This window comes from Eleutherodactylus coqui, chromosome 9 (assembly GCF_035609145.1).
Source record: "Eleutherodactylus coqui strain aEleCoq1 chromosome 9, aEleCoq1.hap1, whole genome shotgun sequence".
Taxonomy (NCBI): domain Eukaryota; kingdom Metazoa; phylum Chordata; class Amphibia; order Anura; family Eleutherodactylidae; genus Eleutherodactylus; species Eleutherodactylus coqui.
In genome coordinates this window covers 86124859-86143067 of record NC_089845.1, presented here as the reverse complement: position 1 = coordinate 86143067, position 18209 = coordinate 86124859, and the positions used below count along the sequence as shown (strand labels likewise).

The 18209-nt window shown below is 41.4% G+C and overlaps 1 protein-coding gene across 1 annotated transcript in view; it reads right to left on the bottom strand.

Moving 5' to 3' along the window:
* The window catches only part of CDH2 (cadherin 2), a 299078-nt gene extending 281547 nt beyond the window's left edge, over window positions 1–17531 (bottom strand). Inside the window, exon 1 of the mRNA XM_066579647.1 lies at window positions 17054–17531. Within this exon, the coding sequence (XP_066435744.1) occupies window positions 17054–17131 (78 nt within the window). The 5' untranslated portion in view covers window positions 17132–17531. The remainder of the gene's footprint in view (window positions 1–17053) is intronic.
* Between the last annotated feature and the right edge of the window lie 678 nt (window positions 17532–18209).

Here is an 18209-nt window from a genome sequence, read left to right as displayed (position 1 = left end):
TGCCAAACCGTTTCCTTTTATATGGGTGTTTTCATACTTTCAAGGCATCCTGCATACATTTTGTGACAACTTGGGGGCTTGTTAGCTCATCGAATCGCTATGTTTCCTCTACCAGATGGATGGTCACACACCAGTAAACCACATCCAGGCCAGACGTTTTAGTAAAACTTGATAAATCAGTTCCATTATTGTGGTAAATCAACAGCAAATATAACACAGTCTTCACACTCGTCAAAGTAGACACAAATACATACAAGTCCCTGGTGTTCTGACCACTAAATAATATAGACTTTAACCCTATCTACCATACAGGCCTAGCACCTTAACATATAGCGTGAAAGTCCACCACATCATGTCCATCCAAGGTGCCAACGTAGGAGACTTTCACCCCTGTCAGGTTTGTGGCTATTCAGTCCGAGATTGCTCTCTCCCTACTTTGATCTCCAAATGGACCTTTCTCTAGGACACCGAGTTCAGCACCTCAAGAGGTATTTCTGTCTTACAGACAAACCCACACCTGTGTCTGCTCATTAATTAGAAGAAAGAACCTTTCTCTTGCTGGAGATTTATTGCTGCCACCTGCTCCCCTAATAGCCACCAACACCGATAGCACATAATTACAATAAACATATATATATATACATATATATATATATATATATATATATATATGTATATATGTATATATATATATATATATATATATATATATATATATATATCAGTGAAGAGCTTGAAATGATGTAAATGAAAAAATAATACACAGAATGACACAACGCAAAATCTAATAAAACCAGCATATAGGATAGAAACCCAAACCTCCCCATGGATCCAATTAATAGCAATGTGAAGATACAGAAATTTATATACTAAAGAACATTCATGACAACTTTATGAACAGTATAATTAATAGCAAATTTTAATTGCGACAACTTTAGCCCCTATCCTGGTAAGAGCGGGAACAATGTAACAGCTATTAAACATTCTCAGACGTACACCTACTATGTCTTATCACATAAAAGTCACACTTTTCAAACCATTCTACCTAAAATGGCCAAATATAAAAGCAATTAAGTTCTGCATTGTTAAATATGCATGTCATGGGACTTCAGCACTTTAGGCAAAAGCGTCTGTACAGTATAATCCCTATAATGGTTTAAGCTAGTGTTGCGGATGGTAAAAACTGCAACTATGTAACTCCCAGGACCACAATTTGGTCACTGCACTGCACACTGAGCCTAGCAACTGGCTAAAACTACATTACATTTTCAGTCCAGAATGTAGATAAAGAGAATCAAATCAAACAAATGAGTCAAAAATATTACACTTGGTAATTTATTTATTGAAGAAAATGTCTGTCAGTAGCAAAAGTATGTGAACCTTCAAGAAATGCAGATAATTTGAAGCTGAAATTTGAGTTAGGTGTTTTCAATCAATGGGATGACAATCAGATGTGAATGGGTGACCTGTTTTATTTAAAGGGACAGTCCGGTGTTTATTATTCATTCATTATGTAGCTAACCCCCAATATATATAAGTGAGCTAGTGTTACCTTTCTGTCTTAATCTCCCTGCCTCTGTCATATGATCTCAATCGTGAACAGCTCAGATCTACTTGGGGGTTATGTATTATTTTTCTAGTCAAATTCTGAGTTTGTGTGATGCTGTTACATGAATCTACCACAAAAACTGCCTAGAGGGGGACACAGACACTCCTGTCACAGTTACTAAAAACGATCACACAGTTGTAATAGAGGAGATCACAGCTCATCCTCCTGACTGTATACTTATGGTCTGTAGCTTATACAGGTGAATACAGAAGTTAATGAGAATTAAACTGCCCCCACAGCAGGCAGAATGGCATAACCTATATGCCATTTTAAAGAGTTTGGACTCCATCAATCCACAGTCAAAAGCAATTTCAAGACCATTCAAGATTGTGTCAAGAACAAGGGTTATAATAGTCACAAAGTAACCCGAGGTAACCTCTAAGCAGCTAGAGGCCTTTCTGACATTAGCTAATGTTAATGTTCAAGAGTCTACCATTAGGAGAACACTGAACAACAATGGTTTGCATAGCAGGATTGCAAGGAGAAAGCCACTGCTCTCCAAAAATAACATTGCTGCCTATCTACAGTTTGTTAAAAATCACCTGGACAAGCCAGCAGGCTACTGGAACAATGTTTTGTGGAAAAATTAGACCAAAATAGAGCTTTTTGGTTGAAATGAACATTATGTTTGGAGAAAAAAAACACTGCATTACAGCATAAAAACTTCATACCATCTGTGAAACACGGTGGTGGCATTTTCATGTTTTGGGCCTGTTTGGCTGCATCTGGGCCAAGACGGTTTACCATCATTGATGGAACAATGAATTCTTAATTATACCAACAAATTGTAAAGGAAAATGTCAGGGCATGGTCCATGAGCTGAAGGACACCAACCAAAGCCCACATGTTGTTCTACAAAAACTGGTTAAAGAAGAATAAAGTTAAAGTATTGGAATGGCCAAGTCAAAGTCCCCACCTTAATCCTATAGAAATGCTGTGGAAGGACCTGAAGCCAGCAGATCATGGGAGGAAACCCACCAACATAACAGAGTTGAAGCTGTTTTGTATTGAGGAATGGGCTAAAATTCCTCCAAGCTGATGTGCAGGACTAATCAATTACTGGAAACGTTTGAATGCAGTTATTGCAGCACAAAGGGGGTCACACCAGGTAGTGAAAGCAAAAGTTCATGGACTTTTGCCACTCAGAGACATGTGATATTGATTCATTTTCTTTAACAAATACATGTCCAATTCCAGTATTTTTGACTCATTTGTTTGATTTAGTTCTCTTTATCTGCTTTTAGGACGTGTGTGAAACTCTGAAGTAGTTTTAGGTCAAATATAAGCAGAAATAAAGCAGAAATATGGAAAATTCTGAAGGGTTCACAAACTTTCAAGCAGCACTGTGGCTATCTATCTATCTCTCTTCTTCAGCCAGTTGCCAGACTCAGTGTGCAGTGACTGAATTTTGGTCTAGATAGATAGATAGATCTGACCACTACAGTTCTCACATGTTTACAGTACATTGTAAAGGAAAAATGCATACAATTCAGATCTATGTCGGCATAAAACATGATCCATGATTGAGAACTTGCTGCCCCGTTCACTAAGCCTGAGAAATCTCTATAGAGTTATATGCTGAATGTTCTATTTCTCACCAATTTTCCACTAACAGAATGGTACAGAACACTAAGCCTATTGTCCCATTAAGACGGGACGACAGCCATCTAAATGTCTGCATGAGCGCTAAGGTCACCGCTATGGGTATCACGGAGAGCATTTACACGCAGCGAGAAGTCAGTGATCCAGCGATGATTTTAATGCTTGTAGAAAGTGAGCAACCAGCGAACTGTAAACGAATAGTGCAGGATGGCTGTTCATTTAGACCCCACGTTTATCATGCAAATACGTTTATCCTGTTTATCGTTCCACGAGGCAGAAATACGACCGTGGGCATTAGCCCTCAAAGTTCCAGTTTTATGAAAACTGTTGAAGGACAAGAAATCTCCACTGTTATTTAGATAGGCAGATACATCGTTGGCTCGTTCAAACAAGAATTCGTTAGGAATTGTTTAGTCTTTCCCCTTCGCTGTATAAGTGAATGAGAACGACTGAAGATCACTGTTTAACCCTTTCCAATCCACTGTCTGACGTCTGAAGACATTACGATTTAAGGCTGTACAGCTCCGATGTTGGAAGACGTCTGTCAGGATTCTCTTACTGTATATTGTCAGCCTCTCTGCTGTCGGAGGCTATCCAACGTGTCACCTCATGCAGTACTGGCTTTAGTCAGTAGATAGCACCGTTATATAAAGTCAGAAAAAGAGTAAGCCCCCTAGGAAAACCAGGGTACAAATTGGATTGGAAAGGGTTAAACCGAACAATAAGGGAACGAACCAACGATGATTTTTAGTCCTGCATAAAAAGCGTACGAGCAAAAAGTGAATGATTTTCGTTCGTTGTTTGGTCGTTGGCTGCGTTTAGACTGAAAAATGTCATTGACTTTCGCTCATTTGAACGATTTTTTTGAATGCAAATCGTTCCGTCTAAAAGCCCCCCTAGATTTTCTTTTAAGACAGTTTCATAAATCTCCCCTACCATCTATCTATTTGCACACAATACTGTAAACTCTACCACAGAGACAAGCAGAAATGACATTTGGTACCTTTCAATGTGTGTTTACCTCTAAGCGCTATTGTACACTTTGTAATTGTAAGAAAAAGTATGTGAATTCTTTGGAATTACCAGGATTTCTGTATTTACAACTAATAACATTGGTCTGATTGTTATCTAAGACACAATTATAGACAAACACAATCTAACTAAACTAATAACACGGAAACAGTTTTACTTTTTATATCTTTCACTTACTTTTTCTCCCTCCAATAAGGATGGTTGGAGGGAGAAAAAGTAAGTGAACCCCTGAATTAAACAACTGATACATCCCTCTTATCAGCAATCACCATCAAACTTTTCCTGTTGATTCAAATAACAATGTAGAGGAGGAATTTTAGACAACTCCTCCTTGTAAATGTGTTTAGGTTAATCAAAAGTTCTGGAATACATTATCTGTACAGTCTTCTTTAGGTCAAGCCACAACATCTGATAAGGTTAAGGCAAGGCCTCTGATTTGACCACTCCAAACCACATTCTTTAGTTGATCTACTTGGACGGCTGCCATTACAGCCGCCTGTAAAACATTTTGATACACCTTAGAATTCATTGTTCCCTCAATGATCACTAGGTATCCAGGCAGGCAGATCACCTGAGGCAGCAAAACAGCCCCAAGTCATGATGCTCCCTCCACCATCCCTTTAATATGGGGAAGAGGTTTTTGTATTGCTGTGCAGTGTATTTCTTTCTCCAAACATAGCGTTGTGCAGTTATGCTCAAAAGTTACAATTTTGTTTCATCTACCCACAGAATGTTTTCCCAGAAGTATTGTGGTACATCCAGGTGGTCTTGGGAAAACTTGAGACAAGCCGCAATATTTATTTTGGACAGCAGCGGCTTCCTTTCTGGTGTCCTTCCATGAACACTATCCTTGTGTTTTTCTAATAGTGGACACATAAACAGAGGTTTTTGCAGTTGTACGGTCTTATATAAGTCTTTTGTTATTACTATTACCTTTAAGGCTCTTTTACATGGCACAATTATCATTTTAAAAAATTGTTGAACGAGCGATAAATCGATGATAATCATTCAGCGTAAACACAGCCAATAATCAAACGGTGAATGATAATTCGTTCACTCATCGTTCATCATTCATTTCATGCAAGCGTGAAAATTATCGCTGGCTCATTCGGTTTAAATACTGATCATTCAGCCTCATCTATCTCTAGTTTTGATTCTTACTGCCTCTGATCCGGCTGAATGTGGCAGACCGGACTTATGGAAACAGCTGAGTAGGCTGTGCTATGCTCTTTTCATAAATCCCATAGAAGTTAATAGATGTTACAGAAACGGCGTAACACACACAGATACACTTCTTTACATTTTTTTCCAAGAAACAGCTTAACTTGCTGCGCTATGCCACTAACTTCTATATTTGAAGTTACAAAAATAATGTATTGATGGCCACTAGGCTGCTCCTGCAAGTCCTGACCACCTTTGGGCACTGCTTTTAGTCAGGCCAGGGAAGTGGAGCGAGAATTAGGGATGAGTGCATATCCCAGAGGTGGGACCCACATCTATCATACTTTCAAAGCCTATCCTGTGGATAAAGAGATAGAGAAGGGGTGAAGCAAATCCGATGTATATAAAGATCTGGGGCCCGGTGGGATACCCGCAGTTCAGAGGCCTCAAAGAGCTGAAGAGAAAGAACAAGAGTAAATGTATGTGAAGCTAATTTCACTGGGAGGCCCAGCGAACCTGATAGATCCACCGGACGGTGGTCAAATTGGTGCAAGTGGAGAAACAGAACTGTTAATTTGGCACCGCTCTCCAATGAATTCCAACAAACAGTCGGATAGACTGGATAGGCCATTAGAGTTTCAGTTGGGAATGCCCCTTTAATTGAAACACCTTTTGCCAATTAGCTCTTGGGGAAATCATTAACACGGAGGTTCACTTACCTTTCCTCCCTGCACTGTGTTATTTTCTGTTTGTGCTCAATAAAAGACACCAACTACTGTTTGTGTGTTACTGTTTTACAGTAGTTAGAAAATGTTTGAGTAAGCAATGCAGAAATCTAAAGGATTCATTTATTTTTCTTGCAACTGTACATGTAGAAATATTTTTTTGAGTAGATGTCTAAATACACTGCATTAACTCTTCTATTACTTTCAGCCTGTATCATAGCTTATCACTGTGTTCACAATTTTATTAGTTGCTACTGGAAACAGTCAACCAAGCTTGCTGACAAACACCCCTAACAGCTTAGGTTCTATAATGCGGTGAGACAGTTATGTTTTATTACAAATTCCTGTACAGTGTATAGACAACACTTGGCACAATGCAAATCATCACAGGAAGCACTATGGAGACACTAAGTAAGGGTGCCTGTCCACGGGCGTGATGTCGCCAGTGGTAAACCGCCGGTGAATCACGCTGTCTGAAGCTTTCCATAGCATTGCTATGGAAAGCGCCAGCCCCCTGTCGATGAGCGGAGAATCATAGCGATTCTCCGCTCGCGGCCGGCAATTCGCAGCATGCCCCAATTCTCTGAGGTCAGCCTATCTATTAGATTAGGCTAACCGGCAGAGATTCGTCTGCGGCTCCTGCTCCCGCGGTGGAGATCCGCAACACCCATGGACAGGGGGCCAAAGCAAGGATGCCTGCAGAACATTGAACACAATACAATACAGCTTTGGACTTATTCCACAGACTCTCTAGCATCCAGTACAAGAGACGTAATGCAATGTATTGAAAGCTACTCAACTTTTTTAATGCAAAAGTGTTGTATATGTGCACATAAAATGGTATTTAAAGGTCAAAATACGCTCTGACTTCTCCTAACATGAAGAAACAGGAAAAGATTTCTAATAGGGCTACCACAACGTCGAGTTTATACAAGACCCAAAAATAAGAATGCATCTTTTAAGAATGATTCCTGGAACATCTCTATGAAATGTTGACAACTGTTGCTATATAGTATAAGCCGTTTAGTTGCACTAAGATTGTTTTTGCTTTTCCCTGCTGTCATATACTACTATGACAGCTGCAACAGAAATCACTTATTAAATTCCTATGTGCATGAAAGATGGTGCTACGCAGATAGTGTGATAAATACAAGTCAGCTCTTTCGCTACCATCTTACTCTTGTGAAGAATGAATGCAAAACAAGAACACCGATCACCTGGGATTGACCTGCACAGCGCTGTACCTACAATTAATACATATGGTTTACTTCCATTTGGTGCCTAGGAATCCCTAAAGTAGATTCAATTCCTCATTTAGAATTCAAGGTGTAAAGAAGAGAAACCGAAAATGTATAAAATGATTATCTCTTTCTTCTTCCTATCATTATTAAAGATAATTTCTATCAAATCTCAACAGCCAGGTAGACGATGCGCCTAGAAATGTACTTCTGGTGCCTATATTTTAGGGTGTCTTCAATTGATGACTTATATAGAACCAACATAATCCACAGTGCTGTACAAAAAGAATGACATTATTAACAACAGTCACTGTCCCCAAAGGGACTCACAATCTAATGTCCCCATTTCTCACAAACATATATACTTAGGCCAATTTCCTAGGCAATTAACCTATCAGTACTGGACTACCGGAGGAAATAGGAGAAACCAGATGAAAACCTACTACCTACTTTTTCCGTGATGGAGCTCAAACCATGGCCTCATGTGCTGCATATCAACAGTGCTATTTGGAAGTTCGTATAGAATGGCTTGGCTTTGGTTTGTGTTTAGCAAATACCAGAAACCCTTTCCATAGTCATCCTATACTCCATACTACTTCATAAAACCCTTAATTAAAGGGGCTGTCCAGTTAGTGTATGAAAGTATAAGTTCTCACTCATCCACTGGATGAGCGAAAACTGATAGACCGTTGAGGGTCTGACCACTGGGAACCCCTACCAATACTGAGAATGAGGGACCCACGTCCCCTCTATTTCACATTGCAGGATGCCATCTCCCATTTCTTTATTACAGTTGTGAATGGATTTGATGGTCGCACATGCGTGACAGTGACTCCATTCATTTCAATGCTGCGGACAGATACCTGAGCGCTATGCTAAGCTATTCTCGGCAGCCCCATTGAAATGAATGGAGTGGTGCCGCACAGTGCCCCATCTGTCCACAGGTTGTATGTGATATTGCAACTAAAGCCCCTGCACTTCAGTGGAGCTCAGCTGCTATAACAGGCAACTCACGGACAGGTGTGGCGCTGTTTCAGAAAAAAAACTGAAACAATTTTGTATCCTGTACAATTATAAATGCAGATATTCAAAAGTTCGAGACTACTGGACAGTCATAGAGCAATATGTGAAATTTACATGTAAAGATAGAGGCCCTTCAGGGGAAGAACCCAGAATCAAATAATTACAGAATGATCTCTTTTGAGTTCTATCAGAGGAGGAGAGTCTTGTGATTGGTTAACCCAGTTTAGTCTTCTCTGGTTTTGTGACTTTCCTTATTTTCTTGCAGTTGTGCACTTGTATACAAAACTATATCAACAATAACCCATATATCTATACCATTTTGGAAGTCTAACGCCGTAGCATCTGACAGGTAAAGTCACCCAGCAAGAAGGCAGGGTGACGTCCCACAAACCTGCCATGTGGACTTTGAAGCCCCCAGCAGCTTTGCGATGTCCTTAGTGACATCCCTGTAGGGCCTTATATTGGCTACAGCAGTTAACTGGGTAAACGATCCATGTGACCGCTGCAGTGCTTCTAAAGAGAAGACCAGAGGAACGGTAAGCAGCGGCGGAGAAGCATGGCAGCAGTGGGAGGGGAGCATTGGAGTTTTTTTTTATATCTACTGCACCCCCTCACTGCCACCAATGCCTCTCACTGTCACTATCAACTTGAACAACGCTTTTAAATAAAATCAAGAAAAAGGCTGTCCAGCGCATATTTTTAAAAAGTTATTATAAATATCTGTAAATGATGTAGTAAGAGATAAGAAGCCACTCTTGTGCATGGCCTGTTTGGCAATACAATTTTGCCTTGGGGTACTTTACCCTGGCCGAAAGTCACTTGAGCGATCGCTCAAGAGAGCGATTACAGGTGAGTGTCATCCCGTGTAAACACTGTACCCAACAGTGCAAGTGAGCGAGAATCACTCACTTGTCGGAGTTACTTGCTTTTTAGCTCACCTCAAGCACATTTGCGATAACCCTTGGGACAGCTGTCAGGCATTAAAGCACCTAACAGTCATGGCCATGTAAAATTCCCTTATTCTCTTGATTGGGGCAGGGTTGCAATACTAGGCACAACTGATGGACAGAGTTGGTGTGATATCCGAGAAAACAGATCATTTTTCCTAATCCAAGACCTTTTGAAAAATGTGAACAAAAGTAAAAAAAGTCTTCAAAGCCTATAATATAGCAAATCATTGTGTACAAAAGTGAGTCAAGAGATAGCAAACTGGGATTAAAAACCTGCCATCAGTACAAAAGAATCTACACCACTGTACAGAAAAAGTTGTTCTAGGCTCACAGTTCACATTTCAGCAAATGCGAAGCAATGTAGATTGTGGCACATTGTATAGAGGAGTAATACAGCTTAGCTACTGGAATGCATTGTGCTTTAAACCACAGAAAGTAAAAGGTGCAGTTCTCCTCCCCTGCTAACATCACCATGGAAATCTCCAGAGCAAAGCCTTAATCCAGAAAGCAGACAACCTTACAATGCCCCTTCACTTACATTTACTTTTCCCCAAGTATTTAGGATGACAAAGGGCCGTTTGCATTGCACCCTCCATGTCTCATATCTTTTCATTACAAGAAATGCAATGTCTTTTCTCCTAGAAAATGTTGAAAAACGGAATATAGTTGAAGGTTTCATATAACTTTTTCATGAAATGACAAAATATTTTACATTGTTGCAGAAAGGGAGACACTCGCTGGAGGAAAAGCTTCTTAAACTAGCAAAATGTTACTCGGAAATGTAACTATATACTGTCCAGCTTCACAATCTACTGCAGGGAGTGATTCCAAAGCATCAGCACCAGGAAAGTGGAAGACCTTCACTAAAGGTGCCCGTACACCTTGGGTCGGCCAAGTGTTCATGTGTTTTCCATGGAGACAGTGCAGAAAATGGCAACTAGACACGTCTGGCAGCGGCTTATCTCCAGTGGTAACAGAAGGATTGGGTGTTGAAACTCAACGTTCCTGATCCTTCTTTCCTCCTACATTATTTGGAGGAGAAAAGTTGGGAGACCCTAATATATATTCGATAGTTGGCTGGTCCCAGCAAAATTGGTGACTTCGGGTAGCTTTACATGGGACAACTATTGTGTGAATAGTTGCTCAAAATAGTCGCTAAAGCATGGGAAAGACTTTTGTCTATGTGCTTTTACACAAAGCAATTGTTGCTCACATGTTATTCAAGTTCACAATCATTGAAAGAATTATTGTGAGTAGCTACATGGGCTGAAATATCATTTGTCAACGAATTAGAAGAAGAAAAACAAGTGGGTAGGAGAGTGATCAGGCAAATGACCAATATATAGAAACAATAGTATGGCAAGCATAGCCAAAAATAATCCACTGGTATGTGGAGAGATGCAGACCCCAAAAAGCACTAAATAAGGAATAAAATGAAAAATTATTGAAAAATCCTGCGCTCACAGGGTATCCCATATTCAATAAAAGTCCTCCAACGACATCTGTGTAACAAATGCGCTTACTTTGAATGATGGGGTTGTGTCGATTACAGAAACCCCCTCATAATGATGGTACAGCAAATATATATAGGGAAGGTATAAACACTATCTGTTTACTCCCTAAACAGTGTTTATACCTTCCCTATATATATTTGATGTACCATCATTAGGAGGGGGCTTCTGTAATCCACACACCCTCCTCTTTCAAAGTAAGTGCATTTATTACATAGATGCCGTTGGATGACTTTTATTGAATTTGGGATACCCTATGAGTGCAGGATTTTTTGATTAATTTTTTGTTTTATTCCTTATTAATGTGCAGGGGGAGCCTCATTGGAGAGGTTCCTCTTAATTCTGTAGCTCTCCCTTCCTACGAGTGGATGTCTTTTGACATAGGATATCTCCCACCAAGTACCCTTCCAAGACCACAGGTGAGACACCTGGAGATCCTTCCTGGATCCGGGTGTCCACACCAGGTGAGACTGGACTAAGACAATTCCTGAGGCGCTTTCCTGTGACTGTATACCAAAAAGCACTAGACACTGTATTTGGGTCCCCAGGAAGGAAAAACAATATAATATACCCCAAAACAAACGTGTATGGGGACAAATAATATGGAGTCTGCGCTGCTTCAATTATCTGGGTTTAAACATTTAAGAAAAACATTTCTTTTCTTTTATTATTTATTAATAAACCTCCAAAAAGAAGACTTCTAAAGTAGTTTGTCCGAAAGGAATCCAGTAGAGTCCACTTTGTCGTATACATCTACAGCCATATTACATTTTTGAGGGGTCTCCACACCAGGAGATCCCCCCTCAAGTAAGCGGTTTTCATTTTTTTTCTTAAATGTCTAAACCCAGATAATTGAAGCAGAACGGATTCCATATTATTTGTCCCCACACACATTTGTTTTGGGGTATATTGTATTGTCAACCAATTAGGGAGCGTGAGGATCTTTCGTCAGCATCTATTAGGAATTTTGACCCCTTCACCATATGATGCTCATTAGTTGTTGAGTCTACTGAATGTATCTGAATAATTGCAACCAGTCTACAAATGAGCACTAAGTGCTGAGGTCTCTCACCGGTTCGACTGAACAGTTGGTGCTGCGGCCATTCGCTCTTTTTGCCTGCATTAATGAGTGTTAAGTGGGAGGGCAGAATGTTCAAATAAGACAAGAACCAATCAGCGTTCAGTGGGAGGCACACACTGATGAAGCGCACACCACCCTGCAAAGTTGTTCGCTAGTTGTTGAAAGACAATGATTACCTGTTGACACCGAATAATAATTAATCTACCAGCCAATCATTTTAGGTGAGCCGAAACAAATCAACTAGTGAACAAATTCTCGCTTGTGATCCAGTTGGTGGACATGCTGTCACAGAACAACTGTCACTTACATTTTCTCTATTGAGTGACTATTTGGACAATACTTGTTCCGTGTAAAGTCACCCTTAGAATGACTTAACCTTAACTTTTAATAGGCCTGTACTGTCTGAAACTCAATGCATGTCTGATATGTCACTAAGTCAGCCAGCTATAGTTGCAATTGCCAAACTTTTGTGTGGTCTGACACTTAGACCAGGGTTGGGACCAAAGACATGACTTGACCAGGGTTGGGACCAAAGACATGACTGGTGCTGCAACACTAACAATCTCACATTTAGTCACTTACCCTAGCTGTACATCAGACTTTGCAAAGACAGGAAAAAATTGACCTGTTACTTAACCCTGTTTAGTGTGAAAATCCCCCATCACTGCAATTAAGGCCCAACATAAGATAAGACGATGTTGAGGACAGTTTTTCTGCACTTATGCGTTCAAATGTGCTTCCCCCCAACACCCGAGCTATTAGCAATCAGTCAGCTCAAACCACCAGCGCACTCAATATTATAGACTATTTCCCTTATCTTTGCTTGTTAATCATCCAGATAGATGATTAACACCCATGCTCTGTTTAGCTTACTCAGCCAGTCTATGTATTACATGGGTAGCAATTCATTTGAACATTCAGCATGTAATACCATATCTCCCCTGCAGAGGCCACAATTTCACCTGAGAACAACAGCCTCCTAGTCCGCCATGATCAGCTGATAGCCAGGCTGGTTCAAATTTAAAAATGAGTTGTCAAAATAAAATAATCTAAAAGGGGGAAAACAAATGTGTTTAACGTTTCCAAATGTTAGGAACTGTATGTATATTTTATAATATGAATTTTGGTTAAAAAAAAGAGGAATCAGATATGATATTGCATCCATCTTCAAATCAATTCAGATCCTTTTATTAAAGAAGTGTGAACAAAGCCTAAGGCTACAAGAAGAGAATCTGTCAAGGGAGAACAGCGTCTCTTTAAATAGAGCTCTGTCCTGCCATGATGTATGAAAAGACAGAAGCTTTAAACAAGTTGCACATGATGTTAGTATATTGCATGTGGGGTACCAAAAGATCCAGCACTGTTATCTCTGGAACCACACTGGTGCTGAAGGAGTACGCTGACATCCACACATGGAGAAGTTAGTACCCCATGACAGATGACAGAAATATGGCACTACAAGCCTTCTCTTAAAATGATTAGGCTCTGAGCACTGAAATAACCAACATGCATTTTGTCCCTTTGGCAGGCATAAGTGGCGGTTGTGTGAGCACAGTGAGAAACTACTGATTTATGTAAGAAGCATCATTCCTAATAAACTGCACTGTGGAACCTGAATACAAGAAATAACAAGAAACGATATGTCTTGGTTTTTTTTTTTTTGTGCTCATGTCAGTAATAACATTTGCCAGGAAATCAGTGTGCACACAATGACCGATACTCCATATGGATCAATAATCCCTTTCTGTGCTTGCTGCTAGTCTCTGCCATCTGCTGCAGAAGTGATGTTACACTGAAGGAAGAAATACTCGCCTGTCTATATCCTATTTCCTGTCTTAAACAAGGTTACATATCTCCTTCTTTTTCCTTATGGCTTAGCAGGCAATTTATTATCTGCAAAAGTTTATGAGTATTACGATACTTTTTTTTTTTTCACTGGAGGGCTAGGGCTATGTTTTACTGCAGAGATTTAATCAATATGGCCTCTGGTCATACAGCCCTTACTATGTGCTCAAAAACGAGCAAATAATATAAACATCATCTACTGTATATCCTCTTTCCCAATTAAGCAAAGAATTAGCTAAAATGACTTGAAGCTAAGAAGGCTCCTAACTTCTCCGAGCCTGGGTACCATTTCTGTTTATGTCAGTGAAGACATACTGACTCCTAAATATGACTGATGCTACATTGTCCACCCTATATATTTGCAAACGAACCCCCTGCAAATCATGCATTCATTGCTTCACTTTTTCTTACATATAGGTTTGTGTTTTATTTTTGCTGCTACATTGTTTTACTTGTTGATACTAAAGTATTTATTTGTTTTTTATTTTCCAGCACGACTAGAGTTCAGTATTTCCAGAAACACATTATAGGTACAAATATAAATGTTAGCACATTGCCAACAAGAAAAAAATATATATATATATAGAAGTCTACACTATATTTTCACCAACCTAATAAAGTGAATAACCCAAGTCAGGCTCCGATAATAAAATGCATACATTCAAGAGCGAATACTGTAAGGTTTGCTGAGTCCTTGTCGATAACATGAGATTTACAACATTTATTTAGGAAATGCATTGCAATAAAAAGGCATCATAAATATATATTCTATATAGACGTGAAATAAAATAGTTACTCAACACATGTCAATATAAACTGAAGCAAAAGCCACTAAGGGGAAATGAAATTCCATGGCTGTAACATTACTGATGCCCCTGATAGTGATGAAACACAAGTCCATTTCCTGTTTGCCTGGCTTCAAATGTTAAACTTACCCTGCATAAGAGCTTATCTAAAATCTCCCAACAAGCTGTCACCTTCTCACATTAAATCCCCAGAAATAAAATGTCACATGTTCAAGAGAGCGCGTTGTTTCTTATTGAAGACAAATAGACAGCATTTCTTATCGGACGCAAATTAATTCTTGGGCAGTAAAATGTAATTAAAGTGAAAATCCTGAACGTTGGTCATTGACGTCTGCAGCCGGGGTCTTTTCTTTTTGTATTCCTGCTTGAATACGTCACTTATGGGGGAAGAAAGGACAATTCTTTGGCATGCGTTAAGAAAAAAAAATAACTATGGACAACAGAATTGAATTAGCCAGAATGCCACATTTTCCCATAGTGAGCAAAGAAAGGCTGCTGCTTGTGAAGAATAGGGCCTAAGAACAGCCTCATCCAGCGAGCAGACCAGAGGGGGGGCAAAATAGGCAAAAAAAAAAGACACTTTCCTTTTATCTAAGGGGACCCGAATAATAGCTTTGTGAGCTGTTCTGGGATAATTACTGTCTTACGAAATATCAATGGGACTATAGTGTGATTTGTGGGGATGTAATATTACATAAAGCAGAGAAAAGTTCATGTAACAGATTGTACAGCACACAACGCTGAACACATTTATCATGCTCGCTGCTGCAGTCAAGAGTAAAGTTTATTCCCTTCTCATGTGGGAAATAGTTGGGGTTAGTGGGTTAGCGGAGTGACTTCTCGGTGAGGAATATGTGGTTATAGAGTGGCTGGTTTAAATCACTTCTCGTTTGGGGACTAGTGCATGACTCCAATGAGAAGAGCAGGAGTAGCCGCTGAATTATGGGGTCTCCTTGGAGAGACACTGGTGACTTTAGTGACTTTTTCCTATCGTTCTCATTTTGCAGAAACACAGCGTGGAGAGAGCATAAAAGCAGGAAGCCAGTCAGCACATTATGGCTTATAGACTGTAAAACCTGGAGGCAGACTGTAAGTAATCCCCACGGCTCGGCTGGCTCCAGTTTAAACACCATGGACAGTACTCAGCACAGAAGCCAGAGCTCAAATGAAATGAGCATTGAACACAAAAGCAAAATGAGGTTGAAGAGACTGACAGGAGCAAAAGGTAAGACAGACGGACATAAGAAATGACCCGATAGAAGAAATGCAGGGCAAAATAACCAAACACAAGAAAAGCAAGGCAGGGAAATAATAGGAACATGGGGACAATGCCTGCTGCAAAGATGTGGCGGCTGCAAGGCTTACTATCGACATTACTAGATAATCGAATGGGGGGATGGGAGGGGGGTAAGAAAGACACCACTCCCACCCCCCTTATTGTCACCATGTAAAATCACACAAAGAAATGCTTCTCTGCTAAACATGCCTGCCACACAAAGAGCTAGTCACTTAGCCTTAAGACCTCCGCCCCATAAAAATGGGAAAAGGCCATCTCCATCAGGGGAACTTGGAATAGCTGCATGCTATGTAGGTAGGGATGTAGCAGAGAGGTGAGGAGTCTACAGGGATGGAGGCTCTATTCCTACTCCTTGCAAATAGTATTAAGCAATGATGATCTGCACCATCTGTGCTGCAGTTGCCAACAGACATCGGTTTAACCCCTTTTTCGTGCGTTTAAGGAAAGGTACCATCTTGACCTTCTTGTTTTTTTTTTTAACGTGCCCATCAAGGATGGCTTATAAAGTAGCTGCAGGCACAAGTATCCCCGGGGGGCAGCTAAACCAGATTGTGTTGTAATCCTTTCAATCGCCATGGTGACACAAGGGCACTTCTGGTGTTTGGTTACCCCATGGGCTTATCAGATGGTACTCTTTCCTAATACATCAGTCACACGCATGTGGTGGGCACGGGTAATAAGTACAAGTGTCAGGACCGTGGAGTGCAAAATACTGTGTGGACTAAGTAAAGCAGGATACCGGGTGATACATTGTATTCAGTGCATGCCCTAGTATCCAGACCTCACACCCTTCTTAGAAATAAGTCTGGACAGCCCATCCATTCACAGGGGATTGAAGAATAAAGCATAATACTATTAGAAGCAGCCACACGCAGGGTGACATAAGTCCTGGCAAAGCACACACATTGTCTGATCCTACTAGGAATTAGGAGAACCCAGGCAGGTGCACGCCAATACCAATGGGGCAAATCCTGCTCATTACAAGTCACCAACCCCAGAGGCCTACAGCAGGAGAAGGGTTACATGGAGGTACCCACTGCACCACCTAGCAAGGGGCAAGACTGCTGCAAGTAGTGATCAGCTGGTAGCATGAGCCAGTGGGCACGCTATAGGATGTGTATGTGATAAGGTGTGACATGCATGCAGTCTATAGAGTGACATGTATAGTGTTACCTGGTGCAGCAGCAGGGCCGCCAGGATGCGCAGGGTCGGCAGCAGGACGCGCACTCCGGGCTGTCTTCTTCGGCACATGGTGGAGTGAGGACAGGGGTGATGATGGCTTCAGATGCACGATAAGAATACAGCAGTGTCCCAGATGTATGACGGCGGCGGCGGCGGTCCGTCACCCTGTGCCCAGCAGCACACACACTGGGTGATTCCAGAGAATCCTGCAGTTGCCACCCTCCCCCCGGGAGGCGTCCCCGGGCCGCTGTACAGTGCTAGCAGCCGCCGTCCCCCGTGCACTGGAGATGCTGCTCTCCAGTCTATTGTCTGTCCTCCAGCAGGATGGTCCACATCCAGCAGAGGCTGCACTTGTGCTGTGAAGTGATGGCAGCCCGGGCTCAGTCCACGGCCGAGGTGGCTCCCTCATACACCGAGCATCACACGGAGGAGCTCCCCTGTCTCCCTCCTCCTCCTCCTGCTCCTCCTGCTCCTCACACACTGATAACAATACAAGGCGCTGGCTGCAGGAGTCCCGGGCGGCTGCTGCTGCTGCTGCTGCTGGCGGCTCCTCCTCCCCCTGTCACCGGCTCCTCTCCCGCCTCACATCCTAATCCTCCTCACACCTCCGTGGTGCTCGGCCCCTCACACCGTATGACGGAAGCCGCAGCTCCCTCATGCCCCGCTCATCGATAATGGCCCGGCTATTAATACCTTACATGATTAATATGGCGGCACTGACCTCTCAGGCTTGTTCCTTAATTGTGGAAGAAGCCTCATGATGTCAAATTGCCCCAGGAATGCTAATAACGGTGTTTATAATGTGATGTGAGGGTTACAGGTGCGGCGTCCTATCCCAGACATTCCAGCCGGAGGAAGGAAACGGCGCACTACAGGCCATTGGTTTTGGTTTCGATTTTTTTTTAAATTCGCAGTAATTTTTCGTAATTACGTTTTTCTGACATGCGGGCCGAAATATTTTGCGAGGGTAGGAGCGGTTTTCCTAGAAGAAGTAAAATGGATTTCCCGTTATTTTTATGGATCAATAGTTGATACACCGAGGTTCACCGCTCGGATCCCGGCCACTTAATTGTTTGGGCACCCACTGTCACCGGTATTTTTATGAAATTTGCGCCTGAAATAAACAGTGTCGCCCTCTATACGATGG